The sequence below is a fragment of the Patella vulgata genome, chromosome 4 (genome assembly GCF_932274485.2).
Source record: "Patella vulgata chromosome 4, xgPatVulg1.2, whole genome shotgun sequence".
In the NCBI taxonomy this organism is placed as follows: domain Eukaryota; kingdom Metazoa; phylum Mollusca; class Gastropoda; family Patellidae; genus Patella; species Patella vulgata.
In genome coordinates, this window is record NC_065882.2 from 46,835,498 (window position 1) to 46,855,050 (window position 19,553).

The following is a 19,553-nucleotide window of genomic DNA, read 5'->3' on the forward strand; positions in this document are numbered from 1 at the left end:
GAGTTATTCCCCCTGAATCACAGTGCGCCAAATTTGACACGAAATGATTTATGGTCCGTGAATTAATGCAAGGCAACTTGCCCGTATACTAATATATTAGTTCTTGCTTTGTATTATTTTAGAAACAACTTTACAAGGTATATTTATGTGTCAGCATAGACATTATCTATAAGAATACCTGACAACTCATCCCAAAGACAACTCATCCTAAAACAAGACAACTCATCCCAAGATATTAGCTATACTGAAACTCTAGTTACTGTAGTAACGAAATCCAGGTACTAGGACTCTCATATTTCGTTACTAGAGTAACTACTGAAACTCATACATAAAGATAAGGATATAATGTCATATTCTGACGAATTTCTATCAGACAGTGATATGGAAACAATCAGCACGACTGGGGCCAACATTTTCAGTTGCATGTATGGTTCAAAGATGGAATTGAAATGTCTACGCTTTTAGTATAAGTATACAGAGCACCCAAAACTTAAAATAACTTAAAATTTAAAACAACAATATTGATTTTATTAAGATAACAAAATCAATTTTATTAAGATAACACATTTTTATAACAAAATCAGAATGGTCTGAGTAGTCTTCAAAGAAAGCAATGGTATTAAAACAAATATAACTGGCACGTATATTTGTTGGGATGAGTTGTCTTAAATCTCGACCCATGTTTTAAAGTTGGGATGAGTTATCTTTTATCTTGGATAAATTGTCTTATATTGGGATGAGTTGTCTTTGGGATGAGTTGTCTCTATAGTGTATACCATCTATTAGTAAGTGCAGGAGGACCGCAAACCTAGCGGGTAACCACCTTCACTTGATCATGATAATTTAATAAAGGAGCTACTGTCTGAACCGTGGTAAATTATAAACAGATTTCGCCGATTGTGAACAAACTGCTGAATAATTGTTACTAAAAACTTGCCTATGTGTTTGAAATCACCTCTGGTTGAATAAAATCCATTGCACAATTTAATATCCCAACGAAAAAAAAAAGTTCTCTCTTGAAAAGTCAATGTTTTTGCTTGTATTTTCGACAAAGTTCATCATAACATTGTACATGTGACATGATGAGCTAAACCATCTTAATATGTTGAAGGGGTAAATGGTTGACAATCACATGTGCTGCAATCACAACAACGCGCGACCTTTCCGATCGTTTGAGTTTGGGCAACAAAAATGGCCACTGAAGACAATAAAATGAATTTGGAAACAATTGATTGTCAGTCTACTAAATTTTTATTCACATGAATATATCACCGATTACACGAATACACGTAAATATTGCTTTTCACGTCATCATGACCGCATAATTGTAAATACCCTGTATATATTTTAATAAATTATATTAGGCCCTACATCCCTGTAGTGTCAATTATATGCAACTCTGTGGCTAACATTTATAAATAAACATACCTTATTTCAATATTTTAATTGATATTTTTTCATAACGCATGTTCTAATCTCAATGCTCTGTAGTTATTAGTCCATTTTCAAAGTTTTATGATTACCACAAAAACTACGGGGAAAAAAGGCCACTGCTTCCCAATAATTTCCATATTTAATTCACATTCCGACTGTTCCTGTCCATAATATTCCTGATTAAATTACTTTTTGGGGGGGGGGGGGTATTCGACAGATACTGAAATCGAAACATTGTAAGAACAGTTCGAGATGTCCAAACATTGTTTATTAAAATTATCGTCTATATAAAAATGTATTTAAAACAAAATATCACTTGTCAAAAGAGGTATCGCAGATTGCATGTATTATTGGGTCTTGTGTGTTTGTTGACTTCGAATTTCATGAAAATTGGGCCAAAACTTCTGGACAAAATGGCCGCCCCTCGTACGCATATAGTGTAAACATCTCTTAAATCAAGGTTGTGGACCCTCTAGAGGTCACAATTTTGGTCCGATTTTGATGAAAGTTGAAATACATGTTTATAACCCAAAGATCTTGATTCCTTTCGATATTCGCGCATATCGGATTGTATCTTCCTCAATTATGGCCCTTGAATGTACAAAAAATCACGTTTTTAGCTTGCAGTCCATGTAGAGGTCACAATTTTTATCTGATTTAAAAAAAACTTGTGAATATATCACCATTATACACTAAGATCAAGGGTTCCTTTTGATAATCGCGTATATCCGAACGTAACTTCCTGGATTATGGCTCCTGATTGTTTGAAAAATCGCATTTTTAGCATGTGGACTCTATAGATTTTAAAAACCGTTCAAATATATCACCATTCCACCATAATGAAGGTTGAATTTGAATTTCGGGAAAATCTAAATGAAACTGGCCGACAAAATGGCTGACAAAATTGTGTAAAAGTATGCTATCAAGGTTGTGGACCCTCTAGAGGTCACAATTTTTATCTGATTTTGATGAAACTTAAAACATATCTTTATATCCCAAAGATCTCAGTCCCTTTTGATATTTGCGCATTTCAGACCATAACTTTCTGGATTATTGGCCCTGATTGTGCAAAAAATCCCGTTTGTTTTTAGCTTGTTCTCTATCCATCTCTTGCAAAATGTGGGCGTATCCTGCCTGGCAGCCGCTGGTTCAAACTCAAACTGATCTTTTAGACTGCTATGTTAGAGGTTTCTATACACATTAGAGCTAGAAGTAAATCAACATAACAATCAAGAAGCAGAAATACAGAAATAAGAGAATTCGTATTACATTACGAATTGGCAATATTTAACATGAATTAACCGAAATCGATGTGTCACCACTCCAAATTCTTGATCGCAGGGGATTCCTTCATGTTCAAGTTTACAGGTTGATTTATTTATTTTCAGATGGAAAGCTCCAGTATTGAAGAACTCGCGGCTCATTTTAATGAAAAACTGAGTAATCTAAATACAGTTTGTGAACTAAGACATGTGGGTAATGATTCCCATTGCAAAAAACATTTGTCTACAATAGAAAGAGAACTACAGAGTTTAGAAATTACCATGGCTTTACTAAAACAAGAAATCAGTAAACAAAAGGAACAGTTAAGATCTGTTGAGGTAATTTATATAGCTTACAAAAATTGCAATATTTATTGATATACGAGCGTAGTTCTTATAATTTTTAATATTCACTTCTACAGACAAGTTGTTTGTTATACTCCCTGCAGACCAATTTTTGTCTGATTTTAATGACACTTGTAAATTTGTCCATATATCCATGAGATGTTTGTGAATTTATAATTTAAATAAGATTCGTGTTTGTAGACATAATAGAGTGTTATTTTTGATCAGTTTGTAGTGTCTTGTAAATGCTCCCAAGTCCCATTACCAATAAAGTAATGAAGATGCGACAACGGCTCGACAACTTAGCTGCTGTGGGCATATATTTCGGTACTTGGCAACTCATCTTTGATTCTCTTTCTTGACACTTGACAGACTCTGTAGAAAACCTAGCAGCTTTATATAAAATACATTTTATTTTGGTTTAAAGTTAGTCTTCTCAATTTTAATGAAAGGATGTAACGTAATGTATAATTCAAACTATCCAGCATGTCTTTGGGAAGAGTTTTACACAAACATGATATTTTGTATAACATGTTTTACTGGATGACTTTGTTTGTCATTGAGTTTTATTGTTGTTCATATGGAATTCACTGACAGACACCTTTCATTTCTTATTTCTTTCAGAGCTAGTGTGCAGGTCTCTATGTGGAACAATATGATGAAGATGATGAAAGGTTTATATAGAAGCTATCTTTTTTTATTCATTTTTCTTTTTATCTTATCAGGAAATAAAGAAGAAATTTCACAGATTGATAAAAGATGTTAATTACACTGCGAATAATATACCAGCTAGACTACCACATAATAACTTACAGAATAGCAACAAGTAATTCATTACATGTTTTTATTTATTTTGCATTGACCATTTATTTTATATGGGGGGGGGGAGGATAATATGGTAGGCCCGTGGTTATGACACTGGATCTTCATAGAATGTCATGTAGTTGATTCTCACCGTGATCCAATGAACGCCTTAATTTGCTTCAATGGTGTTATGTAATTGTACTGGATACACAGGACACAAACTACTAGAAAACCTTGAGTAATAAACAGTAATTGTCTTTTAAGGAATTGTGTCGTGTGTATAAAATAAAGGCACCGTTAGGATTTTTAAATCCTGGTTTTCATCATAATCCTCGCAGTGTTTCGTTTGATTAGACCTAATCCCACTCAACACTGCCGTAATGAAAGCAAATTTCTGTTACATAATTCTTGCAGTGTTTTGTTTGATTAGACCTAATCCCACTCAACACTGCCGTAATGAAAGCAAATTTTTGTTCCAAATTATGACTGGTCAATAGTCCGATTAACAACCAATGCCTAACTGCATAACAATATCATTTGGGTTTATATAGACCTCCAAATATGTTTGTATAATGTTATGTCCTGACTCAAGAAATTTATTACACCCAATTAACCAGTCAGTGCATAGCAGAATATGGCAGAAAAACTAATTGCATGACAAACAAGGCTATCAAAATGGCTACAATGTAAACAATACTATTTGGAGACAAACAATTTTTTCATTGTTTTTAATACCTTAAATCACTGTCCAAAGTTTCTGGGAGGCCCCAGATTGAACGAAGGGCTGTCATGTTGCTGTACTTAGGAGAGATTTGATTGAACAGGAAGATTAGACACACTCCCTCAAAAACTCAAGTATCAGAAGTCAATCCAGCAATGGCCAGAGAGGGATTTCTCGGACCATTGCTTCAGGAATATGGGTTTTCACCATAACCCTTGTAGTGCTTCATTTGAATAATATTAGTGTTTCATCAATACAAATTTGAACAATTTTGGTGTGCAATTTTTATTTTGGAGCATATTTTATATGCGGTCTAAGATATCTTTATTAAACTTTGAGTTCTGTCTTCAAACTTGCATCATTCATACATTTAGATCTGAGCTTATAACTTTTCAGTCTTTTATACTTTGTGTAATTGTGAAAAATAAAACATTGGTGTGGTGTATGTTTTTAATTTAACTCAACTTCTGTCCACTATAGTATAACCAGGTAGCATAATAGTTTTTGGTGAATAATTTTTGTATCCGGGACATATCTTATGCCATCCAAGAAACTTTATGAGATTCTGTTTCAAACATCTAGAACTTGGCATATAACTTTTCTGTCTTTTTAATTTTTGATACAAAGTTGTGTAGTGTTATTGCGAAATAAACGGTGGTGGTAGTTTGTAATTGAGCACCATTTGTGTTTACTGTATGCAGGTAGCATAATGCTTGATACTATATTCTATACATCCTATAACATGTACATTACTAGTATTTGGTTGTTGATTGCCAATAACACAGAGATTGTCTATCCCTGTATTTTTATACGCCCACATTCTTATGTGGACGTATAATATCGTCTCCCCTGTCCGTCCACACGCCCCTTTCCGTCCACAATTTGTGGACACTCTACAGATCACAATTCTTATCCGATTTTGACAAAACTTGAAATATAGGTTTATCTCCTTTTGATATTGGCATGTATCAGATCTAAACTTCATGTACATGTACCAAGGTTGTTGTGGATTCTCTAGAAGTCACAAATTTTATCCGATTTTGGTGAAACATGAATCATATCTTTATATCCCAAATATCTCAGTTCATTTCGATGTTAGCTCATTTCAAACCATAACTTCCTGGATTATGGCCCCTGATTGTACGAAAAATCACTACTTTTTTTTTAGATTGTTCTCTATCCATTTCTTGCAAAATGTGGGCGTATCTTGCCTGGCAACCACTGGTTGACACTCATCAAGAATTGTTGAACAATTGTTTTATATCCATTACATTTTCAGTGAAAGCGATAAAACTGACCAAAAAGTTAAATCTTTGACCAAACCAGGAAATATCAAAACAGAAAATAATAAAGAAGTTAAAAAAACTGAAAGAAAGCACTGCCCATCAATTGAGTATTTAACAGTAGATGAATTTGAGGAAGTACCGAAGTAAGTACAAGCTGTCAGAATTAATTCTGTTCTAAGTTCAAAGAGAAAAAGTATGAGTGTACTATGGACAATGTCATCGCTGCTATGTTAGAATTTTGACATTTGTCCAAGAAACAAGCATGCCATGTCGATCGTACTTGAATTGTTTTTTTTCGAAGAGCATCACCGCCAAGAAGAACAAGACGATGAATAGCTCCTAGAGTCGAGTTCCTGTTTTAAAAATTCAAATAGTAAGCAATAAACATTATTGTAACATGGATGGGAAATCTTCCTTTCTTTTCGTTGAATAAGCAGATTGTTTTTCCTCTAGTAGATTGGGTGGAGCTTAACCGTGCAATAACTAGACATGTTCAATGTTATTGAACACTTTTGCTGATTAGCACTAGTTTTAGTAGAAATCATATAGAGAAGTGGGGTTGGTTTTCTGTGCAGTAACAACAAGCATGTTGAGCAGTTGTCAATGTTACAAGTCATTTATAGCACGCTTCATTCGTTAACAGGTTTAACCCCTCGGACTTCTGCCTCTGGTTAAACCTGTTAACTCATGAAAGCCGTGCTATAAATATAACTTGTTCTTAAAATTAAAACCGAGTAATCTTATAGATCTTACGTAAAATCAGCAGTTGTCATTCAAGATACGCCCACATGAGAGAACAAGTTAACCAAAAACAGGATTTTTTGTACAATCAGGGGCCATACTCAAGGTTCATTAAGCATGAATATCGAAAGGAACCAAAATATTTTTGATATAAACATATATTTTAAGTTTCATCAAGATATGATAAAAACTTTGACTTCTAGAGTGTCCACATCCTTGGTATTACATACTTTTATACTATTAGGGGTTTCAGGTCAAAGTTTCAAATGACAGAAAAAAATTTTTGAAAATAGTTTGTGAAAATATACATAAAATGCTACCCCAAAAAATTTTTTTCATCAAAATATTCTAATTAGATTCAAAGTTATGGAATTTTAAAACCTGAAATCGACGTCAATAATGTAATCAAAATGCTCTATACAAGCCAATGCGTGGCATGGCACGAAAATAAGTGCTTTTCAGGCATATCTGAGTTATGTCATAAGCGGTATTTTCCCTTCAGAATCGGTAGTACCAATTTTAAAACTGAAATCTGCACGTTATAGTCAGCTAAGTTATATTTATAGCACGGCTTTCATGGGTTAACAGGTTTAAACATTGAGACCGTAGGTTGAGATGTTAAACCTGTTAAAGAATGAAGCGTGCTATAAATGACTTGTAACATTGACAACTGCTCAACATGCTTATTGTTATTGCGCAGAAAACCCACCCCACTTCTCAATATGATTTCTACTAAAACTAGTGTAAACCAGCAAAAGATTGCAATAACATTGAGCATGTCTAGTTATTGAACGGTTAAAGCGGAAATTGCAAATTTTTAAGTTATATTTTTAAAATTTATTAAAATAAAGCCTGAAAATAGATGGTATCTAAATTGGCAAAAATATCATTTTCCTCTTCATTTTCAAACATTTGAAAAAAGCTACTCCGTGGTGGAGAATAGAAAACAAGGGAGGTAATTGTGTTATTATTTCCTGTGTAAATGAGTTTTAAGTGTGAGAATGACACCTATGATCGTATAATTGTGAGTTGACAACCTATTGAGCAAAAGACATAGAAATAATTACGTTTTGACTTTCTTAGAAAATTTGCAATTTCTGCTTTAAGCTCCACCTAGTCTACTAGAGGGAAAACAATCTGCTAATTCAACGAAAAGAACAAAGGAAGATTTCCCGTCCATGTTACAAGATTTATTAAAATCGTAATAATTTGAATGATAATTCTTCAAATATTTATAATCTGGATGATACCACAAAAAAGTAGGCTATCTTTAGTCGAAATTTAGCAAATTTCGGTCAGCAAAACAGATAAATCCTGTTTTCTACGGCAAAAATTGTCGGATCTCCGGGGGGGATCACGCATCATAATAATCACAAAAATGTTATCTATCGTTTGATTGGTTCTATATTAAAATCCCCCAGAAACTAAGGTGCGGATTCACCAATGAAGTGAGCCGTAGCAATGGAAAATCCATGTGACGTCAGAGGAGCGATATTTTCCCGCGAGCGTATCACGTACATAAATGGTAATTTCACTTACATTTTGATAATTTTTGAGTCTGAATCGTAGCAGATATTGAGATTGATATTAAACTATTACAATACAATTGCTAGTAATGCATTTACATGAAATAGTATACTATTCAAAAAAAGTAGGGGATATTTGATTTTTAAGTGTTATTAAAGTCACCTAATGAAACTGACGAAGAAACAAATGACAAAATGAAATGAAGTTCACCATTCATCGATTTATTCCAAATGATCGTTAGACTAAGTAAGGCACAGACTGACCATTATAAGGGTAAAATGATACCCGGGGTCAAACAGCAAAGTTACCACAGCATCACAACCAAGTCAGTAACGGGTAAATCCTCCTCTGTTTGCCAAACAATCATTGATCCGACGTGGCATACTCCTAATGAGACGTCTAAGGTCATTTTGGTCCAGATTGTCCCATTCCTGTTGCAACGCAGCAGCAAGTTCTTGGACATTGGCAGGACGTTGTTGACGTTGACGTAACCTCTGTCCAAGCATGTCCCAGACATGCTCGATGGGGGAGAGGTCGGGACTCAGTGCTGGCCACGGTAATGTGGTGATGTTCTGTTGTTGGAGGTAACCTGTAACGATCCTGGCCCTGTGACATCTTGCGTTGTCATCCTGGAAGATGAAACGGCGGCCATGACGTCGTGCGAACGGCACAACATGGACTGCCAAGATGTTGTCCCGGTAGTACTGGCCTGTAACACGCCCTGCAACAACATGTAAAGCCGTTCTTCCAGCAACAGTGATGCCTCCCCACACCATAACAGAACCACCACCAAATCGATCATGTCTGATGACGTTAATGTCTTGGAAGCGCTCGTTTCGATGACGCCACACCCTCCTACATCTGTCCAAAAAATCAACAGTGAACCTTGACTCATCTGAAAACATCACATTGCTCCAGCGTCGATTATCCCAGTGTTGACGATCCCTACACCAACGACGTCTTGCCTGAATGTGATGATCTCTCAAACAAGGGATCACGCGAGGACGTCGGGCGCGAAGGTGACCCCTATGCAGTCGATTCCGAATCGTCTGGCCACTCACTCTCACACCAGTGTCTGTTTGAAGACGAGCGCTGATCTGATTTGCTGTGATGACACGATTTCTCTGTTAGGTTCTATAGTGACTTTTTTCGTAGTCATTTGCATATTTTAGTATTATGCCCCCAAAATCAAATATCCCCTACTTTTTTTGAATAGTATAATTCAGAATCGTAGATTGAAGTGGGCTACATTTTAGCCACTGGATGTCCGATTTCACGCTAAAATCACATGACCTGAAATCCCTAATACTATATTTGCGTACAAGTAACAGCCATTTTGTCAATCAGTTTCGGTCCGATTTTCACGAGATTTGAACACAACCATCATTAGTGTGTAACGATGATAAATTAAAACAGTTTCTATACTCCCACATTGAAATGTGGTCGTATATTATCGTCTGACCGTCCGTCTGGCGTCCACAATTGCTTGTGGACGCTCTAGAGGCTAAAGTTAATATCCGATAGATTTTAAATTTATACACAGTGTTTAAGATGATGAGATGAAGAAGCTTATTAATTTTCAACGATTTCCGATAATTACTGCCAGATTTATAGCCCTTGATCATTTTGAAAAAATCTTGTGTGCACTTTAGAGGCTAAAGTTGATATCCGATTGACTTTAAATTTATATACACAGTGTTTAACAATTTCCAATAATTGCTGCCAGAGTTATGGCCCTTGATCACTTTGAAAAATCTTGTGGACACTCTAGAGGCTAAAGTTAATATTTATTCACATTTTTTAAGGTCAAACGACGAAGAAGCCTATTGAAATTCATTGATTTCCAATAATTACTGCCAGAGTTATGGCCCTTGATCACTTTGAAAAATCTTGTGGATGCTTTACAAATGAAATGATATGAGGTTTACACTGTAAACAAGGTATAATTTATCTCTTGTACACCTAGCACTAATTTATTTCACTTTCGTTTAATATCAAATCTTTGTTGTAAAAATCGTTTAAAATCATCAAAAATCATCTAATTTGTACCTGTGTCCAGTTTAAAGCTGACTGATTAATTTTAATAATGAGTGTTCAATTTACAAGTATTTAATTTCCTGACCACTTTTCAAAAAATTAATCATTATACATCATTGGACACTCATCAAAATTGAATGGTCAGCTTTAAACTGGACAGAAGTACAAATTAAATGATTTATGGTGATTTTAAACAGTTTTTTATACGCCCACATTGAAATGTGGTCGTATATTGTCGTCACCCCCGTCCATCGGTCCGTCCGTCCGGCGTCCACAATTGCTTGTGGACGCTCTAGAGGCTAAAGTTAATATCCGATTGACTATAAATTTATATACAGTGTTTAAGGCCATGAGACGAAGAAACCTATTGATTTTCAGCGATTTCCAATAATTACTGTCAGAGTTATGGCCCTTGATCACTTCAAAAAATCTTGTAGATGCTCTAGAGGCTAAAGTTAATATCCGATTGACTTTAAATTTATACACAGTGTTTAAGGTCATGAGAAGTAGAAGCCTATTGATTTTCAGCGATTTCCGATAATTACTGCCAGAGTTATGGCCCTTGATCACTTCAAAAAATCTTGTGGACGCTCTAGAAGCTAAAGTTAATATCCGATTTACTTTAAATTTATACACAGTGTTTAAGGTCATGAGACGAAGAAGCCTATTGATTTTCAGCGATTTCAGATAATTACTGCTAGAGTTATGGTCCTTGATCACTTTCAAAAATCTTGTGGACGCTCTAGAAGCCAAAGTTAATATCCGATTGACTTTAAATTTATACACAGTGTTTAATGTTATGAGACGAAGAAGCCTATTGATTTTTAGCGATTTCCGATAATTACTGCCAGAGTTATGACCCTTGATCCCTTTGAAAAATCTTGTGAACGCTCTAGAGGCTAAAGTTAATATCCGATTGACTTTAAATTTATACACAGTGTTTAATGTCATGAGACGAAGAAGCCTATTGATTTTCGGCGATTTCTGATAAGTTCTGTCAGAGTTATGGCCCTTGATCACTTTGAAAAATCTTGTGGACGTTCTAGAGGCTAAAGTTAATATCCGATTGACTTTAAATTTATACACAGTGTTTAATGTCATGAGACGAAGAAGCCTATTGATTTTCGGCGATTTCTGATAAGTTCTGCCAGAGTTATGGCCCTTGATCACTTTGAAAAATCTTGTGGACGTTCTAGAGGCTAAAGTTAATATCCGATTGACTTCAGATTGATACACAGAGTTTAAGGTCTTGAGACGAACAAGTATATTGATTTTCAATGAATTTTTATGACTTGAACAACTAAATCCCTGATGTTAAAAGTTTTCTATACTAAACATTTGCATGGGGCAGAACTTTATAAAAACCAAACAAATTCTAATGGTTTTCTGATAATTACTTAATTAGTTGTTACTCTTTATCAGATTTTAATGTATTATAAATGTTTAATTACCGAAAAAAGTAAAAATATACGACAACTCTTGTTGACTCCCCGGACGATTTAGCTGCTGTGGGCGTATGTTTCGTTGCCTGGCAACCTATCTTATGCATTTTTAAACAATGATTGAATATTAAACGATTGTGAAAGAAATAAGTGCTAGATACATAAGATTAAATGATACCTGGATTACAGTGTTAACATCCTACTGTTTTGCGTCGACTGTGCTAATGAAGAAAAGCATACGCCATGCCTACTCTTTATCGAATTCCAACTACCAAGGGATCTTTTACATGCACTTCAAAGTATACATGGGTCCTCGGTTTTTTGTTCCATCCAAACGACTAGACAGCTCTCCTTGTCAGGCCCTCTGTTCTGCATCTGTGACGGATGCTTTAGAGACCATCATAGTTATCATCCGATTGATTGTATATATTTATACATCGTGTTTACGCTTACGCCTATATATAATCGATTCAATTGACTTTAGATTGATACACAGAGTTTAAGGTCTTGAGATGAACAAGTATATTGATTTTCAACGATTTTTGATAACTTGAACAGCTAAATCCATAATATTATGATATTAAATGTTTTGTATACTAAACATTAGCATGGGCCAAACGAATTCTAATGATTTTCTTATAATTATTTAATGAGTTGTTACTCTTAATCAGATTTTAATCTATTATAAATGATTCATAACCGACAAAAGTAAAAATATGTGACAACTATTGTTGACTGCCCAAACGATTTAGCAGCTGTGGGCGTATGTTTTGTTGCCTGGCAACCTATCTTTTTAAATCATATAAAAATTGTGACCTCAAAAAACATGTTTTTTAAACGCCAACATTTTCTTGTGGACATATATTGTCATTTCCCCTGTCCGTCCCTCCGTTCGAACTCAACCCTCATGGTGATATAATTAAACCTTTTTTTTTTTAAATTGTAACCTTTAGAGGGACCACAAGCTAAAGTCGTGATTATTCATTCAATCAGGGGCCATGATCCAAGAGGTAACAGTCCGATATGTGCGAATATCAAAAGGAATCGAGATCTTAGGGTTATAAACATCAAAATCAGATAAAAATTGTGACCTCTAGGGTGTCCACAGGCTAAAAAAATGTGATTTTTTGTACCAGGGGCTGTAATCCATGAAGTTACGGTCCGATACATGCCAAGGAACCAAGATCTTTGGGAGATACACCTATATTTCAAGTTTCTTTAAAATCGGATAAAAAATGTGACCTGTAGAGTGTCCACAAACAAAATGTGAACGGACGGAGAGGGGCTACATCAATGTACGTCCACATGAAAATGTGGATGTATACAAAGATATTATATGTTAGTTCCAAACTGACCTAGTTGTGTTATCAGAAATTTCTTACTCACTCTGATTTGGCTTAGTTAGTAGGTCCTTTTGGTGTTAAAAAGAAAAAAAAAAGTCAATTAATTTGTATTCTTCATTTTCCCAGATATATGAAGGGTCGAGTGACATATAATCAAGTGAACTCTCTGGTTGATGAATTAAATAAGACCTTTATAGCCAAATATAAAATATTACGCATGAAAAAGTCAACAATGAATGATGTTTCCAGAAAAAGATTTGAAAACTATAAAATTCAAGAGAATAAAGACACAGAAGGTAATCTTATTTTGTTCAGAGAGCTTTCATTTTTGTCTCACAATTGTACATTCTCTCAAGCGAACATGGTTATCATAACACTAGTCATCTTCAATAGAAGGCTTGATCTAGCTTTAACATCGTATCAAGGCCTTCTCATAATACTGTACATTTTTCATCACCAGTTTGATTAGTCTGTGACCCAGCTATAGACCTCTCAGATTGCTTGACAGAAATTCTTGCTCTTCCATACCTATGAGTTCAGGAATTTTAGACCAAACTAGCAACAGCTAGTTGTTGTAGAACTCATAATTTAGGACCATTCATTATTCCTTATTTTCTATCATTGTCTTTTTGGATGTGAACATTAACCCAGTTCTGTCTAAAGAACACTTCCAGTAAGTATTGTTGAATTTGTTTATTGACCCTTTGCCACATTATTTCTTCAATAAATTTTTTGTCATTTTCTTTGTAGGTGTGTATTTTGTTGTTGAAGCTGATATAAAGGACTTTTCTTCTATTAAAATGGATGCAATAACGAGATCTATACTCACAACATTAAGACATTGTGGAAGAATTCGTGAAATACGAGGAGGAAAATTGACAAGATATGCAATTATTGAATCTTACTAATAATAGCCTTAACTTTATAACTAACCATACATAAATTATTTTATAAACTAACCTGTGTAATATAATAAAATATAACTAAACATACATAATTTATTTTATAAACTAGCCTTGGATAGAAATATATTATCTGTCTACTTATTATTTATCTTTATTGGACAAACATTAAGATATTCTTAGATAAGCGCCTGTTACCCACAATATATGTGTACATTGTAAAGCCTGGAAACTGTCAACACGATTTTGTCCCAGGGTATTTAACTCACCCCATTAGTGCCAACTGCTGCCTTAAGAAAACCCACACACTACAGGGTGTTTCTCTGTCATTATTGATCAGACTGACATAAACCTTATATTCTTAAAAGACTTAACCAAAGCAAGAATTAATAATACTATAATATTCATAGGTTTGCATAATACATTAGTGTCAAAAGGTTGGTGTTATATGACTACACATCAAGTAGAGCCTCAATTAATTAAACCTTTAATGTGCAATCTTATTGTGACTTAGTCAGCCAATCTACTACCAATCAGAAACCACAGGGTCAGATTAAGCTTGCATGATACCTTAGTCTTGGTCACCCAGAACCTTCTAGTCTTCAAGTCAAGTAATAAATGAGGCCTTCCCCAAATAAATCCCATAAACAAACATGAATCGTGACGACAAATTAGGATTAATTAAAGAATACAGATATCGATTTTCTGAAATGGCAATTCTTAATCTTAGATTAATTTCATGGGTTTCGACATCTTGTTTTAGAGCTACTTACCCCCCTTTAACTGGATAATCTAGCCAATGACCAATCTGATTAAAAATACAGATCTATATTTCGTTTCATTTTTTTATACGCCCACATTTTCATCGAGGTCAGAATTATTATCCGATTTATACGGCCTACTCCTATATCGAATTCCAACTGTCAAGGGATCTTTTAAGTGCATGCCAATGTGTACATGGGACCTTGGTTTTTCGTCCTATCCAAACGACTAGACAGCTGTCCTTGTAAGCTTGTTTAAATAAAGAACGGTACATGTTATGATTTATTTGTGTGAAACTAGCAGAAAGTTGAACAGCATCTAAGCGGAGAAAAAGTGGATTTATTGAATCAAGACCGACTGCCTTTGTAGGGATTTAACCACATCAGTTGTTTTCATAAACAGAATTTGGAAAGATATGCCATCGGGTACTTTAGAGTTTACAAAGGTTTTTAAATTATTATCATCACGCCTTATGTTACTAGAGGTATTATCTGTATGGTCATTGAGGATTTTATTGGCTGCGTTAGAGAAGAAGTCATTAACTAGATTGCTATCCAGTGGTAAGTGGGGACTGCTGTTATATTTGTTAGCTGGTGAATTTAATGATTTATTTAGAATTTTTGTTATCTCCGACAAGATCCTGGAGGTACTTTGATTTAGACTGACAAATCATTGTTTTTAAACGATTTCGATAGCAGTCTTAACTGATAAGAGCTTGATGATCAATTATTGGAGTTACTAATTCATACCAAATTTGAAGAACATCTGTTGGGTTATTTATCAGGTAGATATTTTCAAAGTCAATTAAGCATAAATCATGCATGTAATCATCTTCAACGATTTCGAAAAGATCTGTATGTAAGATATAAATGTTCTGTTTTGGGGATCTTTACTCCTCTTTTGGACCATGTAAAACAAGTTGGAAAGTGGTGGTTATATAGAATAACATGGCACTTTAGTTTCAATAATATGGTTTGGGGCAGATACAGTGACATGTTCAATTAACGTAGAAGTTGAATTTGTAACACGGGTTGGAGAAGAAATGTCTTGAGTTAAATTGTAAAAATTGAGTGAATCCGTCCAATAAGAATTTTTGCTGTCGAACAGATCGATATTTTATGTCACCAAAAATGATAAGTTCACTTCCTTGATTCCATGCAGAACCAATGTCATTTAACATTAGATGCCGGATTTCTGTATAAACAAGATATTAAAATAGGTGATGTCTTTTTTATACTCTACAGACTACATTTATCATCAGATTGTTTTGAAATTGATATATGTTGTTTGCATTAGTGAGATGAAGAATCCTATTTAATTTCAATAACTTCTGTTAATTTCTTCTGGAGTTATGGCCCTTGTTTCACTTTGTTGCACCTTGTGAACGCTCTCACGACAAAAGTTATCAACCAATCTGTATGAAATTTATATGCATCATTTAAATTAGTATAACAAAGAATCCTATTGAATTTCAGCAATTTCCGTTAATTACATCTAGAGTTATGGCCCTTGTTCCACTTTGTTGAAATGCATCATTTAAATTAGTGAATCGAGGAAGCCTATTGAATTTCAGCAATTTCTGTTAATTACGCTGTGAGTTATGGCCCTTGTTTCACTTTGTTGTACCTTGTGAATGCCCTAACGACAAAAGTTATTATCCGATCTGTATGAAATTTATATGCATCAATTAAATTAGTAAAACAAAGAAGCCTATTGAATTTCAGCAATTTCCATTAATTACATCTTAAGTTATGGCCCTTGTTTCACTTTGTTGAATCTTGAGAACGCTCTAATGACAACAGTTATCATCCGATCTGTTTGAAATTGATATGCATCATTTAAATTAGTGAAACGATGAAGCCTATTGAACTTGTTTTACTTTGTTGAACCTTGTGAACGTTCGAATGACAAAAGTTATCATCCGATCTGTATGAAATTTATATGCATTATTTAAATTAGTAAAACAAAAAAGCCTATCGAATTTCAACAATTTCTGTAGATTACTTCCAGAGTTATGGCCCTTGTTTTAGTTTTTAGAACCTTGTGAACCCTCAAACGACGAAAATTATAATGTCATCTGTATGAAATTGTCTATTAAATTCCCTAAATTATCTACAGAAGAATAAATATGCGACAAACCTTGTCGACTGCTCAGACGATTTAGCTGCTGTGGGCGTATGTTTTGTTGCCTGGCAACCTATCTTTATAGTAATTTCAATCCAAATGACTTCAGTTCTCCTTTTACAATTAATAGATTCTCTTACATATAACAGAGTGCCAGAAGAACTAAATGTACTATTATCTCTTCTAAATGGTGAATGAAAACCAAGAAAAATAATAGAACCATCATTCACGGAGTCTGATAAATATGTTTCGCTGTTTTGTTTATAAAATAACAAACATTTAAATGTCCTATGTGAAGACCTTTCTTGGTCAGAAAATTAAACATACCGGTATTGAAAACAAACAACACTAAACTAATCACAATTAATTATCAACAAACAAACTGGTCAAATCTATAATGTATTTATAGCGAGTGCGGAAGCTTAAATAAAATGACTGTTACCTGCTCAACCAAATGAAATATAAAGAATCAGAATATAGCACTAACATACGCATTATGTAAAATCGTACAATACGATAAGTTCTTACAAGTTGAACTGCAAAAGTACTTGACAATCTTGTCATATACAAAGAGTCCAGTAACAATGTTTTTAAATTGGTTTCCTTGACTAGTTTGACGGTTAATGTCTGAATTAAAATGAATAATCCGATGGTAGCTTAAAATCAGCAATTGGGGGTGGAAATCTCATATCTTGGTAATTTGGTGGAGGAAGTGTAAAATGTGGATATGAGAATGATGATACTTTTCTCATTGAATCATATTTTGGTTTGAAGTCGTAAGTTGATCTAGTATCTTTCGGTGAAAATCTTCACTTTATTGATCCTTGTGAACACTCTAACACCAAAGTCTGTCCTTCGGTTTTCTCCCACTGCTAAAGACCCCTACGCACAAGCGAATTATTGAAATAAAATTGAACCATGTGTTAGTCTCGAAATGACCTAGTTTGTGTCAAGTGGACATTAAACCCCATTTCTCTCTCTCTCTCTGAATTTGAGCAATTTCCATTAATTACTCCCTAGAGTTAATAATAATGTGCATATTTATAATGCGCTATATCCACAAAGAAAGTTTATGCTCAAAGCGTGACAATTACTATCCCGGTCTCTAGGATTGTATCTAGGTACTATCCCATTCTGTCGGTAGTATTGTATCTATCATCTTAGCTACTTAATTGCTTAACTTTACTCAATGGCTACTCTTAACACTTAATTAGTTTTTTGTAGAATAAACCCCTTTGATCTTGTTGTCCTGTATGGTTTCATGAATTGTTGTTATAGTTTTCTGTATATATTGATCTCATAATTCTTGCATTACTGTATTAGCTTGATAACGTTGAGAGAATACTCTTCGAAACGTCGCCCAAATAAATAAGTAGCTGTTTTTCCATAAGTATGTGTTTTTGTGAATTTCATAGCAGTTTGGGGAATATAGATGATTTTACAGCGGAGGGATATAGGGGGTGTAAAGAGTCTTTCTGCAGAGCAATCATAAACCCTGTTTACATTACAAATTTTAAACATACCAGGTACGGTGCAAATCTGGCCGACTGAAGTCAGGTGGTCTCGGAACGGTACCAGGACCGGCTCGCTTTAAATTTTCGTAGTGTAAACGCTAACCGATCTGAGCACGGATTACTGCGCATGCGCCAAATGAACCTTGACCCTTTTCTCCGCAAACTTTTACAACTCTGTCATCAGTTCTGTCAAAATGCTGCTCAAACTAAATCAACCATCATAATTGTTTTCATCTGGGTAATTTTAAAAGTATTTAATAACTTTTAAACTAATACACGAAATAACCAATGTTCCGATGCCTAGATTTGAAATGTGAGTCCCATGGACCCTTTCAATAATAATTTGAAAATGCCAAAGTGCCACACTCCTTATTGGATAATGCCTATCTATCTTATTAAATTAAAATGATTTTTTTCACAATATGAAATACCCTTGGCTCCTATATAAATCATCATAACCCCAAAACCATAATTAATACTTTGCATATGGCGTATCTAGTATTATAGGACTGACGGCGTTTCGATTCCCCGGTTGTACGTGACAGGGAGTAGGGTCGCCCGTCCAACCTCATGGGTTTTCTCTGGTTCCTCCCACTACTAAAGACCCCTACGCGCAAGCGAATTATTCAAATAAAATTGAACCATGTGTTAGTCTCGAAATGACCTAGTGTGTTCGATTCCCCGGTGTACGTGACAGGGAGTAGGGTCGCCCGTCCAACCTCGTGGGTTTTCTCAGGTTCCTCCCACTACTAAAGACCCCTACGCGCAAGCGAATTATTCAAATAAAATTGAACCATGTGTTAGTCTCGAAATGACCTAGTGTGTGTCTAGTGGACGTTAAACCCTCTCTCTCTCTCTCTCGTTTTAAACAATTGTAGGCCTACAAAGATATTTCTTATAGACATTAGATATGAAGTGGGTGTAGATTTTTTTTTTAGGGTTTGTTTTTTTTTTTGGTCTATTAATTATTTGAAAATAGTTTAATTTATACTTGAATCATCTGGTAATATAATAGGAACAAAGAGTTTTGTTGACTGGGGTTTTGAAGGGTTTTTTGTTCTTGTTGTTTTAATTTGGGGTGTCATCTAATTACTTATATTTCCCATGCAATGAAAAGAAATTGAATGAAAATTATTTTTGTGGATGCAATAGTGATAGCTCATGTAGTACGTGTTCTTGTAGCTGCACTAGGGAGGGCTTAGAATATACAATATTTTGCTCTTGTGCTGTCCCAGGTTGCAGCCAGAAACACGACTAAAGTATTAAACTGGATATTATCTAGTATTGTGAAAGTTATGTTCCTGTTTTG

The 19,553-nt window shown here is 34.6% G+C and overlaps 2 protein-coding genes across 4 annotated transcripts in view; both read left to right on the plus strand.

Annotated features, from left to right (window-relative positions):
• The first annotated feature begins 5 nt into the window (after positions 1 to 5).
• Positions 6 to 13,939, plus strand: LOC126817616 (spindle and kinetochore-associated protein 1). 3 transcript variants are annotated; one of them, XM_050544709.2, is made up of 6 exons: positions 6 to 137; positions 2,823 to 3,035; positions 3,767 to 3,867; positions 5,846 to 5,995; positions 13,069 to 13,238; positions 13,693 to 13,939. In XM_050544709.2, the coding sequence occupies exons 2-6, from the start codon at positions 2,823 to 2,825 to the stop codon at positions 13,848 to 13,850; spliced, it is 792 nt and encodes a 263-aa protein (XP_050400666.1). In that variant the 5' UTR covers positions 6 to 137; the 3' UTR covers positions 13,851 to 13,939. The 3 variants fall into 3 exon arrangements, with proteins under 3 accessions (XP_050400666.1, XP_055956091.1, XP_055956092.1); XM_056100116.1 differs by having other exon boundaries at positions 30 to 53; XM_056100117.1 differs by lacking the exon at positions 6 to 137 and adding an exon at positions 650 to 872.
• A 1,127-nt stretch (positions 13,940 to 15,066) lies between these two features.
• Positions 15,067 to 19,553, plus strand: part of LOC126817601 (focadhesin) — a 310,529-nt gene continuing 306,042 nt past the window's right edge. The window contains exon 1 of the mRNA XM_050544678.2: positions 15,067 to 15,166. The gene's annotated coding sequence lies outside the window, so the exon portion shown is untranslated. The remainder of the gene's footprint in view (positions 15,167 to 19,553) is intronic.

Excerpts from the sequence above, each read along its gene's own strand:
- LOC126817616 (XM_056100116.1), top strand. Across the intron at positions 5,996-13,068 it reads GAATTTGAGGAAGTACCGAA|ATATATGAAGGGTCGAGTGA; the intron begins GTAAGTACAAGC and ends TCATTTTCCCAG. Across the intron at positions 13,239-13,692 it reads AGAGAATAAAGACACAGAAG|GTGTGTATTTTGTTGTTGAA; the intron begins GTAATCTTATTT and ends TTTTCTTTGTAG.